The following is a 25389-nucleotide window of genomic DNA, read 5'->3' on the forward strand; positions in this document are numbered from 1 at the left end:
ATCCAAGGTCCTATAATTATGCTAATTTTGTCAAAATATTATTTACATACTTCATCAACTTTTAAATTTGAAATATTATTGCATAAAATGTTATTATTTATCTTTATTTGCAATTTTTTTTTATTTTTATTGTGATTTCTTGATCTTATTCATATGAATCTAATTAATATATTTATTTCTTATTCAATAATATATTATGTTTTTACAAACTTAGAGAGGGTGTTTGGCTAAACTTGTTTGAAATATTATATAAGCTCCTATATCTTATCAGATATTTTAAGGGCTTAAAAATATTGAATTCTATTTTAAAAGTAAATTCTTATAGTATTTCGATAAATAAAAGGCCAGAACTTAAGATGTTATACTGTTTTAATATAATAAAATCTTCAGACTGTAATAATATCTGCAAAAGCCATTAAGTTAACTATTAGAATTTAACATGAACATTAAAAGAGTTTATAAGATCTTATCAGCTCTATAGGAAAAAAAAAATAAAAAATTATCAGGCAGTTTTATAGAGTTCGTAAGCTTTCAAAGATCTTATAAGATATTTTAAAAAACTTATAAATCTTTTTTGTGCATACATGATTATCTAATATTGAAATCAAATAATTTTAATTTAATATAAAAATAGTGCTTTTATTTGTGGATAACTATTTTTACTTATTTTTTTTATAAATTTATTCTAAAGAAAAAAAACATATATCTTTTCTTTTTTATATTCTTCTATTGATATCTTTTTGTTTCTAAATATTTTGAAATTTATTAATATACTGATTGTTCATTATTTTCAAGAAGAAATAATTCGAATTGAATAAACCCTCAGTATCAAAATAATTATATTTTGCATATTGTGACATGATAGTTATGTTAATTATATTTCATATTATAGTTATATTTTGAATTTAATTATTGCATGTTGTCGTCCTTGAATTTATATTAATCTTTTAGTAAATGTTTTCAATTTATATATTTTTAATATATTTGTAGTCTTGCTTGAATTATTTTTTTAATGATAAATAAAAGTCAGTTATAAAAAGACAAAGCTCTAATAAAAAAAATATTTAATAATTCTCATTCCTCTCAACTATTTAGATATATTAGATTATTTTTATATATAAAATTTATTATTTTTTAATTAATTTTGATTTATTACCAAACAATTATCTAGTGTACGTATGAGTGTCTTTTCACAATAAAAAGCAAACATTTAAGATATTTACACTTTTATATATAATATATATTATCTAAAAATAAACTTAATCAATAATTTAGTAAGTTTTGATATTTTTTTGTAAATAAATATTTAATTTAGTAAGTTTTGATACTTTTTTTTTTTTTAAAATGTAAGTCTCTCATTTGTTTTTTAATAATATATAATCACATTATATACTAATTAATGTTGTTGATATATTTCAAAAGAGTATCCAAAGCTTGAATTTTAAAATTATGACTTCTTTATATCTTTATTTTCAAGAATTAACTCTAAATTATGTCTAAACAAAAAGTTAGTGAAATCCAACAAAAATATCTAGTTAAAAAGCATATTCAACAAAATATCTAGTTCAAATATTTGTTGAATATTATTAAGATTGAAATTTTTTAGATTTATTTTTAATTTTTAATTAAAAACTACTTACTTAGATTTTTTTATTATATTTTATATTAGATAAGTTTTATAAAATAATATTCATAATTTTGATTTTTTTATATTTTAAAAATGAGAAAAAAAAATAGAGAAACTGTTAATTTTGAGTTAAATAATATATTACTATTATGTTTACAAGAGTTTAAAGTTTTCATGATGCAACTGTAATTACTTTACTAAAAAATAAAATAAAATCCTAGTCATGCTAAAGCCTATAGAGATAGCAATTTTCTTTTTTAAATAGGATTAGTAGAAATTTTCTTATGATTTCTCTAATTATAGTGTAAAATAGGTTAATGAAAGTGGATGCAGAATACAACCCATCGGGGAATAATTACATTTCCACTCCCTAATTTATAATTTATTTATATAAATTATTTTTATTTTTTGTATAGGTACAGACTCTACTCCTAACAGCTAAAAAGCAGAGATAACTTGTATAATAATATTAGTTTTTTTAGGGTGTATTGATGACTTTTAGAAAAGCATGAGTGGTTTGTGTAAATTATGTTGATGTTTATAATGAATGTATGTGTAATTACAAAAAATGTACAAATAATTTATATAAACAGCCCGTAAATAAAAAAATGTAAATAAATTATCCATAAAATTTAATTTGCAAACATATGATATTGGGGAATAATAATAAAGAGAAAGAATAAATAATTTGCATAGTGATTTCACAAGTACAAGTTATTGCATCATTACCATTGTCTTTTTTGCATTTCAATGAAATATTTGTTTGGAACTATGTGATTATTTTTTTTTGTAAAAGAAATAATATATACAATTACGTGCATAAATTACAGTTAATCGCTTAAAATTTAATATAATTATGAATATTTTTTCGTTGTTGTTGTTCGAAAAACTACAATATATCTTAAATAAAAAATAATTATGTAGCCCCTAAATAGTGATGTAGGAATTACAACTTTAAACATACTGATTTTTTTGAATATTTTAAAAATATATATAAAAAAAGAATAAGGGTGCGTATTAAGTCATATTGTATACTAGTCTATAAAAATATTTTAGAAAATTTTACGAAGTATATAAAATTATAGTTTCATAATCTAAAATAGTATTTTGGTTATGTTATTATAAAAATTGAATTGAATTTAATAAATGAGTTCGTTGTTAGATGAATATTAAAATTAGAAGTATTTATAATTTTTTAAATAATTATAAAAACATATAAGTGTAATTTATTAAAAAAAAAATAAAAAAAACGGAGAAGAAGAAAAAAACAAAACGGTCCATCTGCAAGTTGATAATGAGTGAGGAGTTTCACGATCAAGCGCGATAAACTCTGTGATTATTCATGCACATGCATCGCTTTCCAGCCCAAGGTCAAAAGATTACTCAGGCGCATTTTGCCTCAATTTGGGTTTGTAGTCTCGTTTGTGAATCGGATGTCTTCGGAAAAACACGGCGCGCGTGAACAATCAGAAAGCAGGTGGAAGGTTTCATGTTGTTTGATCTGATGACGGACTTTATTGGGTAATTTTTGCTTATTGTTGATGATTGTGTCCGTGTTCTCTTGAGTTAATCATAGTGTGATCTGGGTGTGTAATTTTGTACTTGGAAAGAATGGTATTGGTGAGTGGGATAGCTTTTGGGCTGTTTCAGGATGATATCTGCTGTTGTAAGGATATAAAGATGTGAAGTAGATCATGAAAGTTTTGAAGTTATTTAATTTTTCTATTCACTGTGGCATTGGGTGTTGCTACGTTTAGATTCTTGGTGACATTCTGCATCCATAAAAAAAATCCTTAGAAAATGGTTAATCTGCCATTGGAAGTGTTTCCCTGTTCCTGTAGTTGTGATCAGCCGACAAAAGGCAACATCTTTAACAATATCAAAGTCCTTTACTGTAATGATAAACGAAGTAATTACTTTGTTTTGCTTTGTAATGTGGATAGGAGCAAATGTCTAACGCCGCTGTATGAATTTTGGGAAACTGATGGATAACTAGTACAATCCTTGCTTTTGTGAATCAACTCTATGCAGAAAAGGTCCTTGTAATTGAAAAACATGCTCTGCAATTGGTTTCCTAGTAGCTCAAAACCTGGGAAATAGGATCCGGCTTATGTTCATGTGTCCGTGTAATGTTTATAAGCAGAAAACTGAATCTGAAGTTATACTGAACATCATGTGGCTTTAAAACCTTGGATTGGTCATTTTGGTATCAAGCATGACATTTGTCCACCTGGTTCTTGGGAACATCAGTCAGTGGACGGGTGTTGACTAGGTTGGTGTGCGTATAGTCAACTGGAAAGCGTAGCATCTTTGAAGCATCATAAAACATAGTACTTTGTATTTTTTGTGGATAAAGCACAGCATCTCAGACCCTTGGGTGTTTCCCTGCAGATGGCAATGTAAAGAGCTGGTACAAATGCCAAAAAGAATGAATCCTGTGACTTCACCGTAAAATTATGTGGACGCCATGGTTTCGGTGGAAAATTTAAAATAAAATGTTGATGTTACTTGAGCGGCTGACTTGATTGGGAAATGCTTAGTAAATTTTGTTAGGATATCAACCTTTCTTTTATAGATGGGTGGCAATAAGATTCAAATTCAGGACGTCTTGTTTGCCTTGGCTCTGATACCATCCTCATCTAAAAGCATAAACAATTAGAGAGGAGGATTATTTAATGTTAATATCTTAACACTTTATACTCCCCTTTAGTTGAAAACCTTGTTTGACACCCAAGAGCTAATAAGAGCATGATTCAGTGCTAGTCGAGATAGTGAAGGAGGAGATGGTTTGACTTTGCTATTAATTTGCTATCTCTTATCTTTGAGTTACTTGAGTTTTCTGGCTTTGTTCAGGAGTTTACTGTACACTAAACTGTCTTGTTCCATCAATGTGTGTTGAGGTTAATCTATGTAATACATATATGTCATAATATGCCATTAGCATGCATCCTGAAATATCTGGTTGCGGTCTTACATAAATCTTTTTAGATGTTGGCTGATGAGAGGGACTGAAGATCTTCTGCATACGGAGTCAGTTCAGGTAAAGTTTCCTTACTATATATAATACTTAGAGATTGATACGAAATTACACTAATAACTGGTGCCTCACTGGTTCTGTCCTTAGCTGTTCATATGGACAATCTGATATTAATGGGTCAGATATGTGGCCCGAGCGATCAGGGACTCACTGCTGTGGGCTCAATTCACATGCAAGCATAAATGAATGGTAGCTAATAGGCGGCCTCATAATTGGATAGTTCGATGAGAACATATATTAGTTTTAGTTTTTTAAAGTAGCTGAGGACCTCTAGTTCAAACTTCAAACTACATATTTGCTCAATGTAGCATCTAAATGATGAAATTCTAGATGCATGATCAATATCTATGAATACAAACATGTCATAAATTAATACAAAAAGTTCATCAAGAATCAATTCCTCTTATCATTCGGATGAAATAAACTGTGGATCAACCATACTTGTTTGATTATTGATTAAGATCAGTGTACACTAAATATTGGAGTTGTGATAATTTTCTACTGAAAACGACATACTAAACATTGATATAACTGAGGAAGCCCATACCATTCTTGTATGTTTTTGTGTTGTAACTTCATCATTAAATCAAGGTAATTAATTCATGTTTTCATGTGGCCACGTGTAATGCAAGCATGAAATAAAGAAACTTGAACCTTGATTTCTACTTGAGGTATATATACATGATATGTTAGTTCAAAGTTGAATGCTAATTTCCTGTTCAAGAATCTTCTATAAATGGATTCCGTCTTGATTTAGGGAGATCCTGTTGGTAACTAAATATTGTTTGCCATGCTATGCCACACACAGCTTGAGTTCTTGAATATGATATGATGTTTATAAATTGTGGACAAAAAGCACATTTTGTCACAACCCTTTAAACAGTTTTCGTGATATGCATTGCAAGAAACTGTTAAGCATGCTTTTACCGTAAGATTTATAGAATTGTCTTGTTTGAAGATGGGGATGAGAATTTCGTAAATGACATTTCAGAAAAAACAAAATAAGTAAGGGGGAAACAGCACATACTGGAAGCGAATAGGATTTCCTCTTTAATTTCAAGTTGACATTCTCTGATGTAATAAAGTTGTGCTTCATGTTAAGATAATAAAGCATAAACCACCAAGTCATACTATGCATTGATGCATTCGTTTGGGTTATACACAACTAACAGAATGGAATGTAACAGCTACATTATTTTCTTATTCTTTTAGGAGTAACGGAGTGCAAGTTTCCATGGCTAAAGGTGGCTCTATTACTAGTTAGCACTGGAATGGCTTTTAGAAGTCAACCTTCGAATGCATATGAGGGTTAGATTATGTTCCGACACCTAATTGCTTCTGACCTAATGAAAAATGACTAAAGAAAACGAAAGAAGATATGGATACTTGTCAAACTACAATCATAGTGTAGGAACATCATTCTGAAGAAGATAAAATGAAAATATGCTCACTTATTATATGGCAGTCTTGTTTATAGGATAATCTACTAGGGAAAGCAGTATGACCAGCGATAACCCAGTGAAACTTTCATATAACATATCTGATCCTATAAGCCAAGTTATGTAAGCTAAAGCATCATCATGAAAGACCTAAAATAGGTATCTGATGCTTAAATGTGCAATATAATTATAGCCTTTAACACTTACACTAAGTTGTATATTCTTCTTTTGTTGGCTGCTTATTTGCCAACCCTTCGTCAAGCAACATAAATAGTATACCATACATTACCTGAAAGATCCATGATAGATTTTGAATTGCTTGACATGCATTTTAGGACTAAGATAGTCTTTGTTTCGTCCCTGTTAGCATGTCGCAATCTAGCTTATACTATGTTTAAATTTTCTGTTATCACCTGTGGATGAGATGAAAATCTAATGCTTAAAACATGGGCCTGCTGGAGCTTTGTTTTCCTGTGACTCAAAGCTTTCAAAAATTTGTGAACCAGCTGTAGGTACAGCGGAAGGGCCTTTCTTTTTGTTTTTTCCTCAGGTCTGCAAGGTGCACTTTCAGTTAAGCTTGTTAAAAAGCTTTTCTAGACCAGGTTGCTTTATTTCCATGATAGCAATTGCATATATATTTTCCTCTCAGCAATATTTCTGGACTCCTTGTATGTCAAGCAGCAGTAAGTCCCAACTGCCAACTCGATTATGATAAGAGAATTTGAAGTTAGCTTCACTTTTGTTCTCTTGCTACCCATGATAATTCTTACCCAGTTGGTACTTTTCTCCAATCAATATTTTTGCAGTAGGAGAACCTTCTTTCTTTGGAGAGAGTAATCCAGCATATGGAAGACAAGGTCATTTTAGTTGTAGAAGACAAGAAACATCTGAGGTAGTTGCAGTCCAATTTGCAAGCTAATCCTTCTAAGCCACTGCAAAAGCAGTGAGGACACGATAAATTTGCTTTGTTATAAGATTTCCAGAGTCGGATCTTCATCATAGTTTCATATCCCTGATTCAGGATCTACGTTGGTTGATAATTTGGGCAGATAGCTCAATGTCCAATCAATAGTTGTATACTGCTTGGGTACGTCAGAATGATTGAGATCAGAAGGTATGTCGATCTAATCTTTTGCTTCATCCTCAATGTCCATCTCTTATTTTCTATTTTTTTTTTTTTTGGGTGTGTTTGCATAAATATTTCTATTTTTCTGCTTCTTTAGTCTTTGTTTTGATCATCATACATATGCACGAAGGTGCCAGGCTACATGCACAGTTCTCATTATGGGAATTCACATTGTTCAGTGTTGGGAACTACCTTTTGCAACTTCCTCTGCAAGCTGGTTACTTGATTTTGGAAGAGCTCTGATGCCATGCAAAACCTTGTAGATGACAATCAGGCAAACAGCAAAGTTCATTATTACATGAAACATTTGAGCTGTGACAAATAACTTGTAATGATTACCATACGCCAGTAACTGACACGTGGTAACGCATGCAGAGTATGAAGGTGGACTGAATAGTTCTTTTGAGTGGAAAAGTTCATCTAGAACTCCGTGGATGGAACGAGTTCATGGAAAGCGTAATGTTTGATTTGCACAGTCACCGTGATCCAGCATGAGGACAAGGCCATTCGGTGAACTTTCATCACTCCTTAGCTGGTCAGTTGGACATATGCTGAATCACAATGAGCAAGAGAAGGACGACTTTTCCAGGATTATGGAAATTCCAACGATATTGTTTAATATGATTACGTAATTCCCATAATTTATGAAATACTTCAAATTGAGAGTATTCAAACAGTATTATTCTGTAGAATGTTGCACAGATTTGTAACAACATTATGATCACTAATGAAAAGATCCATTTTCTTATCTTACCTCTGATTTTCTTCTTCTCCCACTCTGTTTATTCTAATATCTCCATAAGTCACTTTATTCCAGTGATACATATCCGGTCGGTGGTTGATATATGTACCAAAGCTGTGACCTCATCAGCGTAAACCACAGATGACCAGAAACTTTGTCTCTGCTGAAATAAAGCCAAGAAATACGAGGCTCGGACGATGTCAGCAATGACACATGCATGCATGCACATAAATTTTTACTTTACACCTCAGAAAACATTTGCTACAGATATTGATGCAGTAAATGCAATTTGTCTTGCTGGTTTTTACTCAGATTTTGAGGATCTTGAGCATGTAACTCAGGATATTGCTGTCATACTATCTGTAAAGGAAATTTCATGAATCCATCATGCTCTCAATCACAGATGATGTATTATAGTACATGAAATCTAGAGTTTTACTTCATCATGCGTGGGAAAAGATTTCAACAGATGAATGTAAAACAGTGTGCCTGATGTAATATTTGCATGAGATTTTCCTTTATTGTAGTTGCATAAATTTCAATCAAGGTTCATAAAATCCCAAATGAATTTGCAAAATACAATGTGATTTCAGTAATTACTCCTCAGTTTATTCAAGAAGGAGTTTAATTAATTGCAAGCTGTAACTGGGAAATCCTGAAAATTTCAAGAATATATTGCAAAAAATTCAAAATACAATCCAAGCAAAATTAGAAAAATTCAATAAATGCAAATGTCCCGTTAATCCCACAGTAAATTGCACACGCCAAATTCAGACAGCTAGCTTATTAAATCAGGGCTAGAATTTTAACCATGGTTAGGGTTTTCAACCCCCAAATACCACCAAAACTCTTCCCCCAAAAAAAGGTGGGCTGTGATCACCTTAAATAGAGGAAAACCCCAGTTCATTTTTCGTAAAAACCTCTCATTATTTGTTTGTTCAATTTTTTTATTCTAGCAACGTTTTCAAAATTCCATTTTAGGGTTCCTGAATTCTCCAAAGCCATTTTGTTCAAATGTTAATTCTTTTGATCTGAGTTCTGAAAACACCCTTGAAAAACCAGCATTTTTTGAGTTTCTTCAGTGGTAAATTCATCAAGCGGCGCCTCTGAGAATCACATTACGTGTAAAGGAGGTGATTCTCAGCATGACTGATTGTTTTTATGGATTTAACTTCATTGATGGTTTTTTCATGTTCTAATCTGTAGCAAGATCATGTGTAAAGATTTTGTGATGGTTTGCATGTTGTGTGATGATTTGGGAAATTAGGGTTTTAGTTAAATCAAAATGCACTTGGTGATCTTGCATGTAAATTCTGAACATGGCTGATAATTTTTTAAGTCAATGGGAGTTGTGTGTAATTCTAGTTTGTATATCTTTTTTCTCCCATTTTGTTTTGTGTTTTCTTTCGGCTGATATATATTGTGCCCTGTACCTGACTTAAAAATCACAGTTGAATATATTTCTGTGCACAAATCTTGTTGGCCATTACATTTTCTGGTCCCAAAGTGATTAAAGCTGGTTCCATTTAAAACTTGTTCTTTCTGTTTCTATGTGATGGTAATATTTTTGCTTGCATGACAGCAAAGAGATTTAACAAACCTTTTCACACAAGTTGAAAATTGAGTTTCAGTGGCATTTGAAGTATTAGATATGAATGATTGAACATCTGTTGTTACTATACCTTTTGGTTTAATGCATTTCAGGTTCTGTAAAACTGCAGTCTGAGATCTCATGAATTCCTCTACAGATTTTGCTGCGGTTTCGCTTCAATAAATTCTAAAATTAATGATTGAAAGGTCCATGTGAGTTTCTGAAGTATCTAATGACTTGAAATATTTTATTGCACATTACAACTGAAAAAAAGGTAAATAAGATAAAGGAAAGACAGATAGGTTTAAGAAGAAAATAACAGAATGCTTTTCCACCGTCATTGATTTTGTTATCCTCTGAAACTGTTCTCAAAGATGAATAGGGCATGCATGTTGAGTTTCCTAAATGCACAACATTGCTGAAGATTGGTCAGAGTTGTTTAAAAGATGGTTCTCATCATATGCTTGTTTTCTTACAATTTCATATGCATGGGAATAACAGAAGTATGAAGTTCTCATGCCAACATGGTTGACAGATTTTAAAATTCGGTAATACAGTTATTGAATTTGTCGGTTTGGTGCTCGCTAGTCCATTTATTCCAAGATATCATTAAATCCATATTATGACCTGTGGGCGACATGCATTTATTCATAGTTACTTCGTTTTCCAACCTAGAAAGGATATAAGAGCTTAGACCTTATTTTGAATCTGCAATGATGCACACTTCCTTTTCTGAGTACTTGAATTTTGAATCTGCAATGATGCCAACTTGAATTTTCTTACTAAAATTTTACTTGTTTTTTTTGTACTTGCTTCAATCATTAATTACCGCAGCTAACTGAATAATTTGATCACTCTAAAAATGTTTGGTTTTCAATAATTTGTTGTCTAGTTTAATGGTTGTTATTCCACTGAGAACATTGAAGTTATTCAAATATTTTCTAGTGATAAATGCACATTCTTTTTTAAGTTTAATGGGTGTATAATTTCTGTCTAAGCATGTATTAATTACTTATTTATGTACATATATGTTTATTGACATGTAAACTTGGATTTTAGTTTTCATTCCTTCAGTGAAAATCACTTGCAAAAATACAGTGATATAACTGTTTCAATCCAAATTGTGGTTTTTCTTTTAAAACTTGGCAGTTCCTTTCTTGTTTGTTGATCTATCTGCTTGGTCCAGAATTTCATGAAATTCTCTAACAATCGTAACTTGGATATTTTTAAACACTGGTGACTAAGAGAAAGAATGGTGCAATTATCTTGTCATGCATATTCCTAAGAGCTTATAGAACTTAGTAATTATTTAGTAGCTGATGTTTTCTCAAAATATCTGTTGGTCTCTTGTAATCTCTTCAAGCATACAAGAATGAAGAATGTAGGTGGTCTAAAGTGAATTTGTGTGCTGTGAAAATTCTCTTGCATTTCTCTTCTCATGGTTTGCTTTGTAGGTTGAGCCAAAAGTCAACTGTGTCTAACTCTGCCTGGAGAAACAAGGGGAAATAGTTTGTCACTACATTAAGCTGCTACCTGATCAGCAACATAAGAAGGTATCATGAAAGAATTCTATTTTGGAGTCAATTCAACTTCACCGAAGTAGAAACCTGGAATGAAACACTAAATTAAATGCATATTTTCAAATCGTCATTTTGGAAATTTAATTTTGGGAAAACTTTGGCCAAAGGATACACTCATTTTGCATGTTTTTTTAAATGAACAAGATGGCTTGATAACGTTCATTGGTTTACTCCCGCCAAATTTTCCTATAAACTGTACACGTCAGAGTATGCATGCATATTTTGAAGTCAACTCTGGAAATTGTTGTATATTCAATTGTAAAGCACATTTAGTTTGTGTGCATGAATCTACTCTGATTAGAATATGCATCTGTTAAGCTCCGTTTCTTACAAACTAGTTCTTTTGTTTTACTAGGTTGCTAAAGCTGAAGATTGATATTACGTGAAAATGGAGTGTAATAAAGATGAGGCTGTTAGGGCTAAAGGAATTGCTGAGAAGAAGTTACTAGAAAGAGACATTTCAGGAGCCAAGAAGTTTGCTTTAAAGGCTCAAAACCTGTTCCCCAAGCTTGATGGTCTGTCTCAGTTCCTTGAGATCATTGATGTGTATGTTGCTCACGAGAAGAAAATAAATGGAGAAGCAGATTATTATGGGATTTTTGGTATAGATCCCTTTGTTGAGGAAGAAGTTCTGAAGAAGCAGTACAAAAGAATGGCTCTCTCTCTTCACCCTGATAAAAACAAGTCAGTTGGGGCTGAAGGAGCATTCAAGATACTGTCACAAGCTTGGAGTGTGCTGTCAAACAAGGATAATAGAACTGCATATAACTTGAAAATAAACATAAGAGCTCCAAATCAGACTGGCAGCTTTAGCTCGGCCACTGCAAAGTATACAACAGCAGCCACTAATCCACAGCATTTACCTACTCGACCAAGGACTCAGACTGCGACCAAACAGTATAATTCTGCCCCATACCACCCTACAAATGCAACTTGTGGTACCAGCTCCAAGCATAATCCAAGTGGTCAGCAGGCTCCAGCAGCAGCAGTGCCGGGTAGCTCCCAGCATAATCCAGGTGGTCAGCAGGCTCCAGCAGCAGCTGTGGCCCGTAGCTCCCAGGATAATCCAAGTGGTCAGCAGGCTCCAGCAGCAGCAGTGGCCGGCAACTCCCAGCACAATCCACATGGTCAGCAGGTTCCAGCAGCAGCAGTGGCTGGTAGCTCCCTGCATAATCCAAGTGGTCAGCAGTCTCCAGCAGTAGCAGGAGGTGGTTCGCCGTACAGTGCCACTCCACAGCCAACACCTGGCACCAGTGCCAAGTACATGACTGCTGCTAATTCACAATATCATCCTGCTACATGCCGACCAGTTTATTCAACACCTGGAAGCACCAGCCTCCACATTCCAAGTTATCAGAAGACACCAGCAACAGCCATGGAGTCCAAGTTCATACCCATCCCTCACCTTCCTAGGAATCCAACCCCATCCACTCATAATCAGTATAGTCCCACCGGAAATCCTCAGCTAATTCCCAAATATCAGAAGAATCTGGCACCCGCCAGAAACCAGCCAACCTCCAGCCATATTCCCTTGAGAACTGAGACATTTTGGACATCATGCAATAGGTGCAGGATACAGTTCGAGTACCAAAAAATTTATCTCAATCAAAATCTTCTCTGTCCTCATTGTAAGCAGCCTTTTCTTGCAAAAGAGATTCCTGCTCCGAATGTGAGCAGTCGGATTTCATGCCCTCGGCCCTTTCCCCATCAGCAGCAAGATACGTCTGCTGCTTCAAGTGGTTCCAAAGGTGAGCCTGCCTCATCTCCAAGAACTTCTGAAGCTGCTTTGCGCCAACTATGCATGGAGCGTCTCAAAAGAAAGTTTGGAGAGGTAGTAAACATGGCAAGGGATAAAGAGGGTCCAACGAAGAATAATAGCGCTGTCCCAGAAAAGGTGGAAACAGCTTCACCTTCTAATGCTGCATCCACGGGCCTAAACAGAGAGAAGTCTTTAAAAAAGAGACGCACAGGTGGCCCAACTAGTGTCAAGAAAGGAAGCCAAGGGGCAGCAGGGGGAAGGTCTGACCTTAAGAGGACATCTACAAATCTGAAGGGGAATTTTGGAGCTGAACAACAGTCGAGAAGTGCGAAGGAATTATCCCATACTGAGATTCATGGCATGCTGATGGTGAAGGCAAGGATGGAAATTCTTGGCCGGCTAAACGAACGGGGGACTGAAAAATCAAAATCTTCACATACAAAGAGAGTGGAGATCAAAGATGCCGTGCATGCTTCGAAGAATGATTCCATTAATTACATGAGGACAGAAAAAAGCAAAGATGGCTTGTTCAGTGATACCATAAAGACATCGCAGATTAAGAACTCGTCCACTTTGAAAGATACTGACGATATAGATGCAAATCCAGATGAAACTGTATCTATGATTGTGCCAGATGCGAACTTTCACAATTTTGATGAGGATAGAATAGAAGAGTCTTTCGCTGAACACCAGGTATGGGCTGCATATGATGACGATGATGGTATGCCTCGATATTATGCTTTGGTCCATCAAGTCATATCCAGAAAGCCATTTAAGATACAAATCAGCTGGTTAAACTCTAAATCCAGTTCTGAATTTGGATCACTAGACTGGATAGGTTCTGGCTTCAAGAAGACTACTGGAGATTTTAGGGTTGGCAAGTTTATAGTTAGTAAAAGATTAAATTCTTTCTCTCATCCAGTTAAGTGGCAAAAGGGGGCAAGAGGAGCAATTCAGATTATCCCAAGGAAAGGGGATGTTTGGGCATTGTACAGGAACTGGTCCCCTGATTGGGATGTAGACACTGCAGATGAAGTGATACACAAATATGATTTGGTAGTGGTACTAGAAGACTATAATGAAGATAAAGGTGTTTTGGTTGCTCCTCTAGTTAAAGTGGCTGGCTTCACATCAGTATTTAACCAGCTTTTGGACCAAAGAGATATCTGGACAGTTCCAAGGGAAGAGATGTTTCGATTCTCTCATCAGGTTCCTTTCTACATGCTGGATGGGCTAGAAGCTGAAAATGCTCCAAAGGGTTGCTATGAGCTGGATCCTGCTGCTCTTCCTTTGGAACTTCTCAAGGTGATCACAGATGCTGAGGTAGCTGAGAAAAGATCTTCTGAACAAGCTGTGGTATTTAGACAATGCGAGGCTGGAAAGGAGCATAGGGCAGAATCAAGTAACTTAGGTAAAGGATATGCAACTGAGGACGGTGGCAATGTTGGAGACACCAAGCATGTGTTGACGTATTTTAGAAGAAACAAAGGGAGGAAGATGGAAGTGGATGTTGATCATTCCCAAAGATGAAATCTGTGATGCATTTTAGGTAGTTCTTTTTCGAATTTCTGAACTATATAGTTCCCCACATAGAAGTGAAATTATGATATTAGCATTAAAATTGGAAAATTTTCCAGATGAAAGTGTGTAACCATGCTGAGAATGATGAAACACTTCTATTATATACTGTAAGCTATCTGGATTTGAAGTTCACAAACTTTCTTGTGGTTTTACACCATCTTGTCTTTTATATGCATTCTTGGCAACTTAGGTAACTTTACTTTTTCAGCTATGCTTAAAGGCGGTTGCTCAATTTAGAGTTCACTGATAACTAACTCAAATCTCTAACACCTCATTTGCGTCAGTAAGGTGCATCATGCATGCTTAAATTATGAATGAGCATTTATGGCCAAGCAAATCAGTTTGTGTTGTTTTTTGACCATCTACTGTGGTTACTTTTGTAGAAAAGGAAACTAAAGATTCATAATTAATGTATTTTAGCATATCTTGCTAATTTAGTTTACATATTCTCAATGCCAATCCTGGCTAGATATCCAGAAATGCTTACGCTCTCTGTAACGTTTTAAATTGATACAGTTAACAGAGAAAATCACATGATAAAACATTAAAGGTTTCTATTCTTGTGTTCATCCTTGTTGAATCTCAACAATAAAAAATGTGCAAAAAACAATATATTCTTGAATGCAATGAAGGAAAATTCCATGGACCTGCCTACAGGAAAGCTTAAAAATTCTCGTTTAGAATTTGACAACAAAAGGGGAAGTGTTAGCTAGTCTGTACAGTGAAAGATATCAGTTCTCCATTTGTCTGTATAGATGTTCAATATAGAACTGTTATTGATGTGTTTCCGTTTTCTTTCGTGGCAGGGAAGGGGTGGGTGTTACTCTATAAGTTATGCTGTGTATTGATTTGTAAAAAAATCTAGCATCATTTTCCCTATGTGCAAATAAAGGTCTTAAGCTCCAGTAACATGATGTTCTCATAAGCAAATGACGTATTCTGTTCAAATTTTATAGAAAATTTGGTCATGGACCTTCTCTTTTGTTGTGAGTTTCTTCCATTCAATCATAAAAAACCACATAAGACACCCAATGACCCAAAATTGTAATTTGCTAGCCTATCTAGTCCTTTGTTCTTTACTTGAGTTGGTTTGTGAACATCTTTTCATTTTCACTTTGCAAAGTCTTTACTTGTTTGTTTTGTGAGCATTTATCAGCCAAATGGGGAATGGGTGAATACATTAACAATTGCAAGCATGGAATTCGGTATCAGTTTACTGACAGCATCACACTAAATCATTTCATTTACACAACCGGACTTTGTTTTAGCCATTATAATGAACACGCAGAAATCATATGTGAGCTTATAACTTCTGTTCTTTTGCCGCAGGGAGAAAATCAAAAACAAAATGAGCCTGAAAAAAAAAAAAGAAGGTGAAGATTTGACAGGACTATACGTCAGTGGGATAATCTGAGAAATGTACCACTTTTCTGATTTTTGTATGTTTGGCATCTTTTGCCCTTGTTGCCTTAACAGGACTAAACACTCTGTAAGTACAATTGGCATGGCTTTGTTTTTAAGAAAGATTGAACTTAATCATTCTATGCATTTGAAACTGAAACTCCTACTCTCAGTTACCTATGTTGGCCAAAAAAATTGATGCAACTGAGAATCTTAGAATTTCCTAACAATTTTGTGTTTCATGATGCTATAATTGCTCATGAATTTTGACATTGAAGTATTTTTTATTAAACTTATTAAGAATCATATAATGCTTCTTAATTATGTTACTTGTTATGGTTTGGAGAATATCAACAGAGTTTCTATCGGAGTCAAGTTTGACAGAGCTTCTATCAAACCCTTGTTGGGGAAACAGCTGAGATAGTCACTTAGAAATAAATGGACTAGAGTTAGAAGAGTCTAAATTCTGTGTAAGGTCTCATTTGAGTTAGTTGGCTGAATTATATATAATGTTTCTTTTTCTGCTTAATTAGGAAATAATCAAACTTCAAAGGCAATCAGGGGGAACAATATTCTTCTGAACTGGGATGCCCGATTTGGTAATCATTTGTTTGTTTGCTGTCTTTTATTAGACATATCATAAATCCCTGATGCACTTGTTCTCATTGTGAAAGACATGTATGTTGGTTATAGAGAAATATTCCGTGGAAAAACAATGCTAAGATGTTGCATTGAGTCATTCCTCATCCGAACTATTTGACCCTCATGATTCCTTTCAGGCTAATTCTTCTGAGAACATCTCTGAAGTTCCTAATTGGGAGGATTGAAATGGATGGCTTTCTTGAATGGGAGATATACGTCCACAAATGTGAAAATAGGACAAGAATCTGTCTCTCGGACGAACACAGAAATGACCATTGCAAGAAACCAGATCGTGGAGGTTCCACAAGGTAATTATTATCTATTTTATAAAAGTTGATGGCCTCTTGGTTCCTTGAAAATTATTGAAGAAACTTCATTGGCATTAATATAGTATTTTCTGGTTTGACCGGGTTTGTTTCAACACACACCCAATGTGTTCCTCCTGGAAGTGGTTGAGTAAAAGACTAAGGTTGAAGTGTTACACAGTTTATAACCAACAATGGTAAACCAACAATAACATAAAATGCTTGTCTGTTTTAAAATGAGTAATTGCAATTTGAAAAATTTTATAACAAAAACCTGCATCCAGATATATATAAAAAAAAAAAAGCTGCTATATTTATGATCACCATCTCTCTTATTTTTTGCTTTCTTTGTCCCTATAAGAATAGTAACACCTCAACTTCTTCAAGGGGTCCTATAATCTGGACTTTACTGTACTTTTGACACTTTTTAAGTTCCTAAAGTGTTTAGTTTTATGGGTTAAAGGGAACTTACTGAATCATAAACATGAATTGGTGATCATGAAAAAAGAGAGGATCTGTAGGATGAAACTTACATTTATGGTTTAGATTGATGGAAAATTTTCTATGCACAGCCTAGAAAGATTCAGTCAGTGTCATGTAAAGTTTAATGTTACTCTTTGTAATTGATTTGCCTCCATATGGAACAGTCTAAAGATTCTGTCAGTGTAATGTCAATGTTTGCAACTAATTATTGCTTCCTTATGCTTACTGACATACTAGAATCTTCTTCATATATAAAGTTAATATTAGGATGACTTGGTCTAATTCATTAATCGTTAGGAATGCTGTTGCTATAGATACTTCCTCTAAGTTCTGTATGCTAAAAAATGGACACCTGAACCCATCCATTGAGCATTTGGAATCGCTTGACTTTTCAGATTTAAATGTTAGCTTCAATAGGAAAAGGAACTCCATGTCAGCATGCTCGTCGTCTTGAATGATTTTCCTGTATTCTCATTGTAATGGAGTAACATTATTTCACTATGGCTTCAGTCTTGCAAATTTGCTTTTTGTACCTGATTTCATGTTCAATAAACTAATTGTAAAACCTATGAAATAAATATTTTTCCTGTATTGATTCAAGACTTGGGTATATATATGTATATATATACAAAAGGAGGATCACTAGTGAGGCCTTAGAAAAGGAAAAAGAATCTTATAAAACAGGAAGCTAATTATAATTAAGAAATCACTAACAAATCCCTAATAATATACGTTATTCTATGCAGCTAGTATACACCTAACTTCCTGTATATAATTCTACACTCCCCCTCAAGATACTCATCATGCCTACCTTGAAAAACAAAACCTGGAAGTTAGGACGAAGATCTTTAGTAAGGATGTGTACCATTTAGTGTTTCATAGAAACATGATTTAATTAATGTCTTTTCAACCTTTTCATTGATGAAGTGCCTATCAATATCAACATGTTTCGGTCTGCACAAGATTCTTAGCAATGAAGTGCCTATAAATCTCAACATGTCTCATTCTGCACAAGATTCTTAGCAATAGCTATAACTATCACTCTTCATGTTAATAGAACCATCAGTTTTCACTCTTAGCTCTTCCAGCAATCTTTTCAGCCACATTCCTTCACATATTCCATGTGCTAGAGCCCTAAACTCAGCTTCTGCACTACTCTGGGTTACAGCTGCTTGTTTCTTGCTACGCCAGGTCACTAGATTTCCCTACACAAAAGAACAACACCCCCCGCTGTAGATCTTCTATTGGTTACCGAACTGGTCAAATCTCCATCTGTAAAACCTTCAATAGTCATTGCAGTCGTTTTCCTGAAGAATAGCCCTTTGCCTGGATCACTTTTGAGATATCTAATGAATCTATATATGCTTCCATGTGCTCTTCAAATGGATTGTTCATAAGTCGACTCGCTACACTAACAAAGAACCCAATCAGGATGCTTATGAGCTAGAAATATAAGTTTTCCTACAAGCCGTTGGTACGTGCTTCTACCCATAGTAGTATTGCATGTCCGAGTCCCCAACTTCATATTTGGATCCGTTGGGGTGTCCACTGGTTTGCATCCTATCATACATGTCTCGTTAAGAAGATCTAACACACACCTACGCTGCGTTACTGAGATACCTTTGCTTGATCTTGCTATCTCCATCCCCAGAAAATACTTCAAATAGCCCAAATCTTTAATCTTGAATTCTTGTTATTGTGATAACAGTTGCTATAGATGATTCATTTCTTTCTCGTAATTTCCCGTGAGTGCAATGTCATTGACATACACTATGAGAGCAGCACTAGTTATGCTTAACGAACAGTGTATGATTAGTATGATATTGAGTATAGCCGTTTCTCTTGAGAACTATGTATGAATGAATGAATCTGTCAAACCATGTCGACCATGTTGCGGGAGACTGTCTAAGCCCATACAAAGATTTTCTCAATTTGCACACTTTGTCGCTTGTGGACTTGTCCTCAAAGCTTGGGGTATATTCATATAGATTTCTTCCTTGAGGTCTGCATTAAAAAATGCATTCTTTACATCAAGTTGAATGTGAGGGTCTCATGCTATTGAGAGAATAACCTTATTGGCGTTTCAATTGTACAACAAAGAAGCAAAGGTCTCCTCATAGTCAATGCCGTGAGACTGAGTGTAGCCTTTTGTCACCAATGGAGCTTTGTATCTTTCAATACTCCCATTTGCCTTCTGTTTGATGGAAGAGATCCATTTAAACCCACCACCAACTGTATATTTACTTAGAGAAGGGGATGTGATAGTCCAAGTTTCATTTTTCTCAAGGGCTCTTATTTATTCCAAAGTGGCTGCCTTCCATTCCGGTATTGTGAGGGCTTCCTGAATTGATGGCGGAATGCATACTTGATCAATCTTTGACATAAAGGCTTCAAAATTTGGGGATAACCTGGCATATGTCAAGTGTTTCTGAATCGGATGTTGTGTGCAAGTTGTGACTCGTTTTCTTATGGCTATAAGCATGTCCATATCTATCATTAAATTTGCAGATTGATTAGGAGTAGAATCTGCATTAACTTGTGAGTTTCTTTGGAGTTTGGCACCGAGGTGGAAGTCTGATTATGCTAACTTTGTTTAGGCTATGACTAGGAATGTATTTGGGCTCGATTTCTACTTTTTGGATTATTGCTCTAGGGTGGTAACGGTAAATCAATTTTTGACTCAAGCATGGGCGGAGAGATTGATGGTTTGGTTGTCTCAAGAGATGGTTCAGTTATAGGTCCTGTGAGAGTCATCCACTGCCAATTCTTGATTCAATGTTATTCTCCCCCTGAATGTTAGAATTGGGATAACATGGTTGATCCTCAAAGAAAGTCACAATATTGAATGGAAAAATTTGTTGGTGTGGGGACAACAGCATTTATACCCTTTTTTGTTTGGAGAATACCCAACAGAGATGCATTTAGTGGCTCTTCGGTCTAGCTTACCCCTATGTTTTGGATGGACATGGTCAAATGCGACACTACCAAAGACTTTGAGTGGAATGTGACTTAGGAGATGTGAGGAACTTGGGAATGTATCCAGAAAGGTTAGGCAGGGTGATTTGAAACTTAAGGACTCGAGAAGGCATCCTATTTATAAGGTATGTGGCTTAGAGAATGGCTTCAACCCAGAATCTTTCGGGAACAATAGTGGTGAATAGTAAGGATTGGGCAACCTCAAGAAGATGGCAGTTTTTCTTTCGGAAATCCCATTTTGTTGTGGGGTGTTGATACATGAGCTTTGATGGATAATACTGTAAGTGTGAACGTAATGACCAAGTTTTGAATTAAAGAAATCTCGGGCATTGTTGGATCTGAAAATGCGAATATTGGTGTGGAATTGATTTTTGATCATGACATGAAAGTTTTTGAAGATTGTGAGGTTTCAGATTTATTTTTCATGAGGTATGCCAAACTTAGACTAGTGTGATCATCAACAAACAACAGAAACTATCTTCTAGCCCCTGTGACATTTGGAATTCATGAGGACCCCAAATGTAACTGTGTATGAGAGAAAAAGGACGGGAAGGTTTGTATAGCTGTGAGGGATAGGAATTACGAGTATGTTCAGATAATTGGCAAATATCACAATGGAAATATTATAAGGTTTATTAGTGAACTGAGATGGAAATAACCTTTCATGATAAATGAAGTTAGGGTGACGGAGGTGGTGTTGCCACTTAATGACTTCACAATTTTGAGCAATATACTAAAGTCGCACTAGTGGATTGACTCTTAGGACAGAACACGGTTGATCTCATGGTGTCGTATGTGGAAGCAAGTATAAGCCTTCAGAACAATTAGCACTGTCATGCGTCCTCCCAAATCCCAAGTCCTGAAAAACACACGAATTTGCAGAAAAATTAGTGATGTAATTCAACCCCTTAGTAAGTTTGCTATACAAATAAGAGATGCGGGCAAGATTAGGCACAGATGAAACTAAGTAAAGGACAAGTTCGGAAGTCAAATAAACAGTGCCAAATCCAACAACTTTTGAGCATGATGCACAGCTACTCACATTGTGATGGGATTAGTGCACAACTTATAGGAGAAAAGGAGTACCTTATACCCAGTCATGCAGTTGAACGCCCTGGACTCAAAGATCCATGTGTATTACCTCTATATACAGTGTTTCGTGTTCCAACCATTTTAGGACTAGATGAGGGACCCAAGTGTGAAGAGGTGGCTAATAACTGGTTTTATTTAGCCATGATTAGCACGAGCAGATGAAAGGCAGAGAGGCGTGAACAGGCTGGAAGAAGGTTTTCATTGGTGGAGGAGGATAACTGAATGGCTATTGCGGAGGCAGAGCTATAAAGCTCTGATACCATGTGAAAATTGTGAAATGAATACTTTGCCTGTATTGATTCCATACTTGGGTAGGATATATATATACACACACACAAGGAGGATAGCTAGTGAGCCCTTAGAAAAGGAAAAAGAATCCCAGGAAACCAACTATAAATCACTAACAAAATCCCTAATAATCTGCTCTATACTATCCTCTGTAGCTAACTTCTTGTATATACACCTACCTTCTAGTATATCGGTGCCTAATTCTTACCTAGGCCTAGGTGGTAAATATTAAAGTATTAGAATATTGCCTCTACTTAACTATTGATGAAAGAGATTGTACACACACTTGAATTTTGGCGGTTTTCAACTAACGTTCAAACTCATTCCCGTTCAACCACAGCACAATTTGCTACTTGGTATGAGTTTCTGTCATCTAATATGTAGTATCTGATTGTAAGCTGTTGGCATTTTCAAAAGATTCTAACGCCAACAAAATATATCCACAGGTAAATGATTATACTAGTTTATCTCAAGCCGCATAACTTCTTTAAGGTAGAAGAATACACTTGGCTACTTGCAAATTTTTATACTATGGTATTAGATTAAGGAAGGGTTTCTTGTTGATGATGTTCTGATAATATATCTGTGAACAATATATACTGCTTGATGAAACCAGAAAAGGATTTATATTTATATATATTTGACTGAGAATTGAATTACTGCTTTTAGCTTTTTCATATTTCAAGCCAACGTTCCTTCTTAATGTAAATGTTTGCTTGATTGCTGAAGTCAGAAATTTTAACATTATCTATTTTTCACTTAAGATAGCTAACCTTACAATCGATTGAGAATGTTGCTTATGATTTATAACCACTGCACATTCTGTTGTTCAATTGATTGCACCTGTTGCCAAAAGTGACTGGTAGAATCATGCACCAATAAGTATTTTGTGTGTTAAAGCCATCCGTATCTAAATTACCAAATAATACGACTGGGAAATCTTCTTTGCATTTATGATATACTATATGCAATGATCACATTATTCTAGGAGCATCACAAACTGAGACTGGATGCTGCTAATAAATAGGAGACACTCGAATATGTGTAGTTTGTTACAGTTTTCTAATCTTTGGCGAAGTGAGTCACAAAACATCCTTTATTAGATATATTTAGACATCCACACCCTTCCATCAGGTCTTTCAGCTTCCTTAACGTTTTAATTCCGCCTATATTATATTCATTGTCTAATAGTCTTTTTCCATGTCCAACTCACCAGTCCTTAACTGAATATCCTCTTTTCACAGCAACTCGCTTGTGGTTTTAATATTTCTTGCGAGCATCTAATCCTAATATACGCTGCAACTAGGGAAACACAACTCTATTTGCCGTAGGCTTCCTCTGATTGGTTCCTGTCTCATTTTTCGACAGTTGAGTCTCCCAAGGGGCCATGCAGCTAAAAACTTGTCACCTGTGCCGGCATGTCTGCATGAACTATATCTTTATATATGTATGAAGCTGGTTTTTGACCTTACATACGATAGCAATTGACATAATACATTTCTCCAACCTTGATTTCTTAAACCAGCTTGAGTTCTATCTGTATATCACGCGGAAGCTGGTTCATTGCCTGTTTGCAAACATTTGATATCCTCTTAACTTAGCTCCAACTCCCCAATCTGCATCTGTAGCTTCTTTGCACTGAATTTTTATCAACCATGTTACAGGATGTCATTCAGCCACAGAATGAACAATCTTTAGCAAAACAGCTAGCATGAAATCATGAACAAGGTGACATGTAGTGGATCCCTTTTCTTCTAACTCAAGTATTATAAGATTTGAATAATTCAGCTGTCATGTTAGCTGAAGTATGTTGAACTTCCCCATTTCTGAAAATACATGTTACATATTTACCTGTCAACCCTATATTGTAAAAGAACAGGAAAAGATACGAGCTGCATCAATGAGACCTCAAGAAGATCAATACTGAGAAAATAGGTGGTAAAAATGTCCTGACAGCATCCAGAAATTGGAGCACACCACAGAACAGGTAAGGTATAAGAGATCACTTTAGCGTATGATTAGTGTTTAGACATATTAATTGATACGAGAAATGTTAATACGTATTTTCTTTTTTCCAACTACTAGCTGACTCACATGGTTATTACCAGAACTTAAGTTAAATATTGCCTCCTGTTGATGATAATAAGATTACTAGAAAATGTGGTTATCTTGCAGTAAGACAAAGAAAGAAGAGGTAAGATACTTAGAAATGGATTTGAATTAGAAAAGAAAGTTTTGATATCGTTCATTCTTGTCTCACTTTGCCATGTGAATACAATCAATTCTTAATAAAAGAATCCTTCAAAGATAAGTAGTTGACCATATAGATAATTTTGTATCTGAAACAGCTCCTGATGGTTCAAGCTTCGAGTCCAGGTAACCCCATGTTACTAGCTGCCAAAGGTTTGAAAATTCGACCGTGGACTAATTGCTTTCTGTGATCAGTACATGGTGCTTGACTTACAATTTCAGAGCTTATTGTTGAAAGTTGATTTTTTGTTGTCCTTGACTTTTACATATTTCCAGAAAATTTAAATCAGTATCCATTGAGCGGCTGTAAAAATGAAGTTTGGGATTTTACTGAAGTGGGTGAATCTTCATTGTCTACCATCTTTCACCATTAACCTAAGGCTGCAGTTTGGTTGGCACGGATCCATTTGACATAGAGAGTGTGACTGGAAAGTATTTGATTACCAAAAATTTAATTTAATTATAATGTACGGAAAAGAATAAGGAATTTTTAAATGATGGAATAAAACAAATTTCTTTTCAAATATTTGGTATAGTTTATACAACAGAAGATGGAGTTGATATACTCGATAAGTTACCAAAAAGGTTCCTTTTTGTCCATTAAATATTGCGGGGATTATCTTATATAGTAGGGTGATTTACATTCACACCCATTGAGATTTAGTATAATTATAAATACACCCTTATTAGATAGGAAATTACATTTACCCTTCTAATGAAGTTTTGTTTAAGGAGTTTTTAGTCTTTTTCAAAATTAATTTTTTCTTTTTTTTCCCAAAATAAATGATGGGTGTCTTTGTATTTGCACACTTTTTTTTTTTTGCAAGCATTGTAATGTTTTACAAATCTCAAGGAGGGTAGATGTAATTTTCAATATAACAAGGATGTATTTTTTGTAATTATACTAAAACTCAGGAGGTGTGGATGTAATTTACCCTAATATATAAAATAATCCCACAATATTTAATGGACAAAATGGCTAGTTTAGAAAAAAAGAAATAAAATATTACATTTAAGTACAAAGTATGTTAGATCAACATTTAACCCCCTCTATATTTTAAAATACTACAATTTGGTCCAAATGGCATTTTCGTCTGAAAAGTTGGTCAAATCAAAATCAAAATTTTTAGGGATATTTTGGGAATAACGTGTGAAAAATTCACTGGAACCCCCTCAATAATTATCAGGAATGTATTTGTAATTATGTTAAACCTCAGGAGGTGCTGATGTAATTTACCCAATATATCACATACATATATTTTTTAACTAGTAAAGTGCACGCGCGTTGTATGTCAATAATTAACATCTATATTGTTTTGTGAAAAATATTAAATTTTAAAAAGATAGTCATAAAATTGTAAACATATTATAAAATTTAAATTGTTAAAAAAAATTAATAATAGTTATTTGTTTATTACTAATATCAATACTCATTATATGTCTTATGATAACTATAATTATTAAGTTTTT

The 25389-nt window shown here is 34.4% G+C and overlaps 1 protein-coding gene and 1 long non-coding RNA gene across 10 annotated transcripts; both read left to right on the plus strand.

Moving 5' to 3' along the window:
- The first annotated feature begins 2914 nt into the window (after positions 1-2914).
- On the plus strand, positions 2915-7982 carry LOC148788779 (uncharacterized). 6 transcript variants are annotated; one of them, XR_016064524.1, is made up of 4 exons: positions 2915-3148; positions 4616-6995; positions 7125-7217; positions 7360-7982. It is a non-coding gene; the product is annotated as an uncharacterized LOC148788779 (long non-coding RNA). The 6 variants fall into 6 exon arrangements; XR_016064521.1 differs by having other exon boundaries at positions 7409-7982; XR_016064522.1 differs by having other exon boundaries at positions 4616-6786; positions 6910-7217; positions 7409-7982.
- Positions 7983-8717: 735 nt separating this feature from the next.
- On the plus strand, positions 8718-25276 carry LOC105158144 (uncharacterized). Of its 4 annotated transcripts, XR_016064783.1 has the most exons (7): positions 8718-9104; positions 11017-11115; positions 11498-14450; positions 15812-15971; positions 16417-16482; positions 16663-16833; positions 23334-25276. XR_016064783.1 is itself a non-coding variant. In XM_088878862.1 (3 exons), exon 3 carries the CDS (start codon positions 11531-11533, stop codon positions 14429-14431), a length of 2901 nt encoding a protein of 966 aa, XP_088734988.1. In that variant the 5' UTR covers positions 8719-9104; positions 9676-11115; positions 11498-11530; the 3' UTR covers positions 14432-14736. The 4 variants fall into 4 exon arrangements, 3 of the variants coding, with proteins under 3 accessions (XP_088734988.1, XP_011073086.1, XP_088734989.1); XM_088878862.1 differs by lacking the exons at positions 15812-15971; positions 16417-16482; positions 16663-16833; positions 23334-25276 and having other exon boundaries at positions 8719-9104; positions 9676-11115; positions 11498-14736; XM_011074784.3 differs by lacking the exons at positions 15812-15971; positions 16417-16482; positions 16663-16833; positions 23334-25276 and having other exon boundaries at positions 8719-9104; positions 11498-14736.
- The last annotated feature ends 113 nt before the right edge of the window (positions 25277-25389 follow it).

The sequence above is a fragment of the Sesamum indicum genome, linkage group LG3 (genome assembly GCF_026168435.1).
Source record: "Sesamum indicum cultivar Baizhima isolate 11 linkage group LG3, ASM2616843v1, whole genome shotgun sequence".
In the NCBI taxonomy this organism is placed as follows: domain Eukaryota; kingdom Viridiplantae; phylum Streptophyta; class Magnoliopsida; order Lamiales; family Pedaliaceae; genus Sesamum; species Sesamum indicum.